This window comes from Octopus bimaculoides, chromosome 10 (assembly GCF_001194135.2).
Source record: "Octopus bimaculoides isolate UCB-OBI-ISO-001 chromosome 10, ASM119413v2, whole genome shotgun sequence".
Taxonomy (NCBI): domain Eukaryota; kingdom Metazoa; phylum Mollusca; class Cephalopoda; order Octopoda; family Octopodidae; genus Octopus; species Octopus bimaculoides.
The window spans coordinates 85,988,742-85,996,029 of NC_068990.1; the positions used below are offsets into that span (position 1 = coordinate 85,988,742).

Below are 7,288 nucleotides of genomic sequence, written 5' to 3' on the forward strand. Positions count from 1 at the left end.
TTTCATGCGGGTGACACGTAAAAGCACCCACTACACTCTCTGAGTGGTTGGCGTTAGGAAGGGCATCCAGCTGTAGAAACTCTGCCAAATTAGATTGGAGCCTGGTGTTGCCATCCGGTTTCACCAGTCCTCAGTCAAATCGTCCAACCCATGTTAGCATGGAAAGCGGACGTTAAAGGATGATGATGATGATGATGATGATGTAGTATAGTAGAAGACACTTGCCCAAGGTACCACAGAACCTGGAATTATGCAGTTGGGAAACAGGCTTCTTACCCACACAGCCACCCATTGAGGATCTCTGTAGAATAAATGATAGTAAAATTATATAAATAGATTTGTAAAAGATGTTATCAAAGAAGATGCACTTGCAGTGTGATGGTGGTGGTATCTTAACCATCTCTGTCACCAACCTGCCTAAGAACCCCTCTTCCGTCTGGTTATATGTGACAAGCTTCCTATTTTAAATCTGATCTGAAGAATTCCATATTAATTTATGTTCTGAACTCCAGTTTAATAACAATGGTTATTTTATTAAATTCTTCATTATCAAATTTGAAACGTAGGCAATGTAATTTCAACAGAAATGAAATAAGAAAAGGTTTAATATTTGTGTGATTGAAGAAATTTCTCTAAAACTGTCAGTATGCTGTGATGTCAATGTTTTTTATGTTACTCCCCCCACCACCACCACCATCACCACTACTTTGTCATCATATTCTTCCTTTCTCAAGTTCCATATTTTTTAATCATTCTTTTACATAAATTCCATTCCTGGAAAAAAAAAAGAAGCATTTTTCTTTCTTTTAGTTCTTTATTAAAAACTTGTCTTATTTCTTTAAATAGTCATGTGACTTTTGTTGTCATTGTTGCTGCTGCAACTGCCCTTTTTTTTCTGTTTTTTTATTTTTATTTTTAGCTTCCCTGTTATTCCCCCCTCTTCTTTCTGTAGTCTTATTCTCCCATTATTTCATCACCAATGACACATTCCCTAATACACACTCCCTCCTCTCACCAATATACACCTCTACCCATATAGAAGGAGAGAAAGAGAACTTGCTTTAATTGAATTATTTATCCCCAATTAACATTGAGAATGCTTTCAAAGTCAGCTTCTTTCTATTGTACGAAAAAAAAAAAAAATTTATTTCCGTTTTTCATCATCGTAATTGTTATTAAATTACAAAAGTCAGTTTTTTTTATTGTTGATTTCATTGTTATTATTATTAGGGAGGCAAAACTGGTTGAATCGTTAGTGTTGGGATAAATAATTTACAGTATTTCTTCCAACTATAAGCATTCCTGGTTCAAATCTCTCTGGGGTCAGCTTTGCTTTTTATCCTTTCAGGGTCAGTAAAAGTACCAGTCAAGTGTTGGAGTTGATGGTATCAACTAACCTCCCTCTTCTCCAAATTGCTGGCCTTGTATCTAAATTAGAAACCATTATTATTTAATTAGAGTAAAAATTAATATTATTAAATATCAATTTCGACCAGTGGTCAGCATACTTAAAAAACATCCGAGGACCGTGATTTCTATTTAGATATAAAGAATAGGAGAGACCACTATGTGGATCCATGTATGCTAAAAATAGACACCAAACTGTCTTCCCATGAAATTTTGCTAATTTGAGATTTCGTGGTAAGACGGTGTGACATCTATTTTTAGCATACAAGGGATCCACATAGTAGTCTCTCATTGTTTACATTATTATTATTATTATTATTATTATTATTATTAATTATTATTAAGAGGTGAGTTAGCCAAGTTTTGCTAGTGTCAGAATAAACACTCTGCGGAATTTCTTTCAACTCTATGCATTTTGAGTTCAAATTCCACCTCGGTAAACTTTGCCTTTTATCCCTCTGAGGTTGATGAAAATAAAAGATCAATCATGTACTGGGGTTCATGGCATTGACTAGCTCCCTCCCTTTCTTCAGAACTGCTGGCCTTGTACCTAAATCAGAAACTAATTAAGATAAGGTAACAAGCTGGCAGAATCGTTAGCACACCGGCCAAAATGCTTAATTGTATTTTGTCCCTCTTTACATTCTGAGTTCAAATTGCGCTGAGATCAACTCTACTGTTCATCCTTTCGGGGGTTGTTAAATTAAGTACCAGTTGAGTTCTGGGGTTGATGTAATCAGCTAGCTCCCACCCCTAAAATTCCCGGCCTCGTGCATATAGTAGAATGGATTATTATTATTATTAATGATATGGCGGTGAACTGGCTGAATCGTTAGCACGCTGAGCAAAATGCTTAGTGCTATTTTGTCTGTCATTACATTCTGAGTTCAAATTCTTCTGAGGTTGACTTTGCCTTTCATCCTTTCAGGGTCGATGAAATAAGTACCGGTTGAGTATTGGGGTTGATGTAATCGATTAGCCCCCTCCCCCAAAATTTCGGGCCTTGTGCCTATAGCAGAATTATTATTAAAGATGATGGATGCTAGTATTAATAGAATACTGACTGCATAAAATGTCTGATTTTTCTGTGTTCCATTTGATGTGTACACTGCATTTAATGGGCAACCTGTTGCATTTGCCATGTACCCTGCATTCAGTTTTGTCAGAGAATTGACAAACACTTGACCTGTTGTAAAAGTTAAGCAAATAAAAATTGAAGCAAGTTTTCTCTCCATTTATGGTTGGTATTTGAATACATTTTGTGCTATTACTTCAATGACTGTTGCTGCTACTGCAACTTCAAGCCAACAAAATAAAAGAAAAAAAGAAAACAAAGACATCTACAAGGGTTGTCTGTCCTGCTAGAAATAGCTGTCAAATTATCTTCAAAGTACAATCTACCGTCTTGAAAGGGACAAAATAGATTATTTAACCCTTTTGATACCAACCTGGCTGAAACTGCCTCGGGCTCTGTAGCACAAATGTCTTATAAGTTTTGAATTAAAATCTTCCACCAAACCTTAGTCACAATTCATGTTCCTAACACTAGCTTAATGATAACAAAGTTGTTTTACTAAATTCTTTGTTATATTTAAAATTAATTGAAAGAAACACAGAGCATCTCAAAATAAATTTGGTAACAAAAGGGTTAATCCTTGATACACCAATGTCTGAGAAATGCACTTGGGTGGTCATTGATGGAATGCCAGCTAGAATGTGAAGACCATCCAGTGGTTGCAGCTCGGACTTGGTCCTGGAGATGTTAAGTCTGCTGGAACAAGGTTGACCTGAAGTTCTATATCTCAAAGTAACTGTGTGGGTTGTCTTTTATCAGTATTGCTGTGGAGGGTTTTATCAAATAAATCAACCCCAGTACTTTTTTTTGTTTATATCTGGTATTTAGTCTATCAGTTTCTTTTGTCAAACTGCTAAGTTATGGGAACATAAGGAAATCAACACTGGTTGTCAAGCAGTGATGGACACAGATGCACACACTCTCTCTTGCATGCAACAGACTTCCACAGAATTCCTATCTACCAAATTCACTCAGAAGGTACTAGTTGACTTGATCAGAGCCAATCTGGGGCTGAGTAACATTTATTATACCTTGAATATTCATGTTCAGAACATTATTTAATGTGTATATGCAGAGCTCAAGATACCCGACATTGAAAATGAATTCTAAAGAGAAACTGTTATCATAGAGAGGTTGAGACAGACCAGGAATATAAATGTAGAACTGCAAGAATTAAGTGGATGTTACCAAATTCTCTTTATCCGTATTAATACTGAATCATTTGTTTTTTTTTCTTTTAATTTTACAGATGAGAGGAAACTAACTGAGAATGAGTTACCACTGGTGATCCAACTGAACTGGGGCACTGATATGAGAGATGGACGTTTCTTACTGAAATGTGAAAATGCAATAACTGCAAAGGTGAGTGGGTGGTGTCATGTTTGGAATACCCTTCTTAGCATTTTTATCTTTTGCTTATTCCGACACTTCTGTAACGGTCCTCATCATCCTGAACATCATTAGAGAAGTTCTAATTTTCAGATAATTATGAACCGTTTAATGAATGTAATGATTGTGGAAGTGGGAAGAACTGCAAGTCAACTGGAACTAGAAACCAAGATCTTGTCACTTCACATGAAAACCAAGTGATTTTCTGTTGGAATTAAGTTAAATGGTTACAGCCAGTTTCATTTACAGAATTAATTTTTCTCATTTGCTCAAATATTTGCTTCGCAAAAGACCTGACAGCGTATGTCTGTGCTTTTGTTAGTAGTTTACTCATGAATGTAATTATTAGTTGGTGTATAGACGTTTTAGTGTGTATGAGTGCACCAGAAGAAGAAAAGTATATGTGGAGTATTAAGTTTTGAGTACAGAGATACTGGGCCTCACTGAGGAAATGACAAGGGATCGGGAGTTCTGGCGATTTGCTGTACTTGAGAAAAGGCATCAAGCTAAGTAAAATTACTGTCATCCATCCATACATACAGGCTTGTCTTTTACAGGTGCCAGTTCCAAATAAAATGCACTTGTGCCGGTGGCACATAAAAAGCACCCAGCACACTGTAAAGTGGTCGGCATTAGGAAGGGCGTCCAGCTGTAAAAACCATATCAAAAGAGAAGTCTTCTGCCTAGACGTCCAACCCATGCCAGCATAGAAAATGAATGTTAAATGATAATGATGATGACCTGGCTGCATCCATCAATACTTGACTGCATCTGCCACAGCCCGGTTGCATCCGCCTGGACCTAGTTGTGTCCACATGGTCTGTGCCATATGTTCACAAGATTTGGTTTGCCAGAAAGCTGCCAATTTTCCATTTATCTCCGTTACAAAGTGACTCCATTCATTACCTTGACTCTTAAACAACTGCTCTCATCTCGTCCTCATATCTTGTTATGACAGTCTCTTCCGTTGCTTCAACTTCTCAGCAGCTATAGTGTTGCTGTGACTGCAAGGACACTGTTTTATTTTGACATGCCGTCTGTTCAAACAAAATCTGCCTGGTTTTTAACAGTTGTTTATGAAAAATGTGTCTGGTTGGTTGGGAGACTGGAGTGGGGGGTCAGTAACGCTTTTAAATACTCCTACCTGAATAAAAGATTTCAAACCAGGCGGAGGGCTATTGTGTCTGTCTGGTGGTGGTCATGGGTAGATATTAACTCTAGTACCTTTCAGTTAATATATAGATAAGTCTTTTGGACGTGATGCAGTGAAGTTCTGGTAGTTATTATTTTCTTTTGTAATCATTCTAATCAGTTATTCAGCTTTAGTTTCAAGTTCAATGTTTATTGTATTTATAGTAAATCACTTTTTTTTAACTTTGTGATGTAAATAACAATTTTCTATTGTTATTGTTGATGTTCAGACTCAACCTAGCCATGATTGAGCAGACAAGTATTCTTCTCACAACTCTCATTTTTTTGTCAAAGTGTATCAAGGTCTACATTAGCCAATATATCCTTCCATTTTAAAAATGAAACAGTCGGATTGTTTGAGAAAGATTTAGTTGCTATTTCCAGCATTTCAGGTGGCCATATTCAATGCTGCTGGTTTACTAAAAGCTTATATTCAATGTTGCTAGCTTACTAAAAGCTGTACAAATCTTGACTTCCATTGTGGAGCCTGATATCTTTAAGATTTAGAATTTAAAATGTTGCCCTCTCTGTCTCTCCATTGTAATAAAAACAAGTATTTATTTTACTTGAGTGAGGTTTTACTCCTGTTATTAGTGAAACAGGTCAGTCCTTTTCTGGCCTCTAATTTCTTCTATATCAAAGCTGGTAGAAAGTGATGTGGGAGCTGTATGGAGATTTAGCTATAATAATCAGAGCAAATGATAACAGAGACCTCATTAGCTTCGTGTTTGCAGTCAGATTAAATTAAGGTCCAAATAAATTCACACAGTCTGTTACTAGCTGACTAATTCTAGGGGTTTCTTTAATATGTTTATATAGCATATTTTCGCAATAGTAGTGTGTGTGTGTGTGTATTCTGCATACACTAACAGATTTGATCCAGTAAAAGGAGTATTTTTGCTATATAAAGCTTCCACTCTCTACACTGATATCACCCTCAGTCAATGGGGATGTTAGTCTTGCAGGCTGTATGGTGCCTTAACTAGTGTTGTTGCCACAATGGAAGCACCCAGTACATGATTTAAAGTGGTTGGCGTTAGGAAGGGCATCCAGCTGTAGAAACCACACCAAAACAGACATGGGAGCATAATGCAGTCTTTAGAACCCTTTGGATCTTGTCAAATCATCCGACCCATGCGAGTTTGGAAGGCAGCATTAAAAGATTTTTTTTTTTTTAATGAAATAATGGGTCTGTTTTTAGTGCTGAAATATGTGTAGATTTTTTTTGTTTCTCTATAACATTAACTGTTCCTCACACTTAATAAATATGACATCTATCTATTTTTATAATCATTTCAGGATGAGTTTTTTGAGATAGAAAGGGATGTTGGAGGGTTCAAGAGAAAACTGTCGAAACGGGAGAAAAAAGAGAAAAAGAAGAGAGAGAAGGAGAGATTAAGAAACAAAGAGAATTTGGAGAAAGATGCCACCCTTGCAGAGAAACTTTACACAGATGTGCCAGAAAACAGTTTTACTCGGAGTATCTCTAACCCCGAGGCTGTTATGCGACGCCGACGCCAACAGAAAGTAGAAAAACGCCTGCAGGAGTTCCGTAATGAAGAAGGAGGTTCAGAATCTGGTAAGAATTCTTTGATTTTATTTATTCATTCATGAATAGCATGTTCTGTCAGGTCAGCGCCAGGCTAAACCCTTTACAGCATTTAGTCTGGTCTCTTGACATCTTTAAATCCTTACAGAGTTTACGAAGATGTTTAATCACTCTAAGGTCGACAAAAATCAATACGAGTAAAATATTGGGGGGGTTTCACAGTTATAGGAATATACTTCTATACTTAGAGGACATTTTACTTCTATTAAGAATAACCTCTTCAATTCTTTCTCTTCCTCGTTAACTTTCCCCTTTCCTCTTCCTCTCTTCCCCTCTTTGTTTCCCTTTTTTCCTGTCTTACTCTCTTTTCTCATCTCCTATTTCTCTCTTCTCCCTTCTCATCTGATTAGGTCTTTTTATATATATATATATATTTATATATGTGTTGACCACTAACGTGGACATTCAATGTGCTAGAAATAGATCACATCTTGTGTCTAATAAGACCTAAAACATGAAACATAGCGTGATACCAAAACGTAAGCGGGCAAGACATTTAAAATCACCGAAAAAGGAACATTCTTAAACAGGGACCGGTTTCAAAATTTAACAATCTTACCGACTGTCTATTTCTCTTCAGCCTGATTTGTAATGGAACCATAATCATCAGAACCCCA

General features: G+C 36.6%; 1 protein-coding gene across 1 annotated transcript in view; it reads left to right on the forward strand.

Moving 5' to 3' along the window:
- Positions 1–7,288, forward strand: part of LOC106880869 (afadin) — a 152,999-nt gene that overhangs the window by 82,481 nt on the left and 63,230 nt on the right. The window contains exons 3-4 of the mRNA XM_052970984.1: positions 3,732–3,844; positions 6,362–6,641. Coding sequence (XP_052826944.1) covers positions 3,732–3,844; positions 6,362–6,641 — 393 coding nt within the window. The remainder of the gene's footprint in view (positions 1–3,731; positions 3,845–6,361; positions 6,642–7,288) is intronic.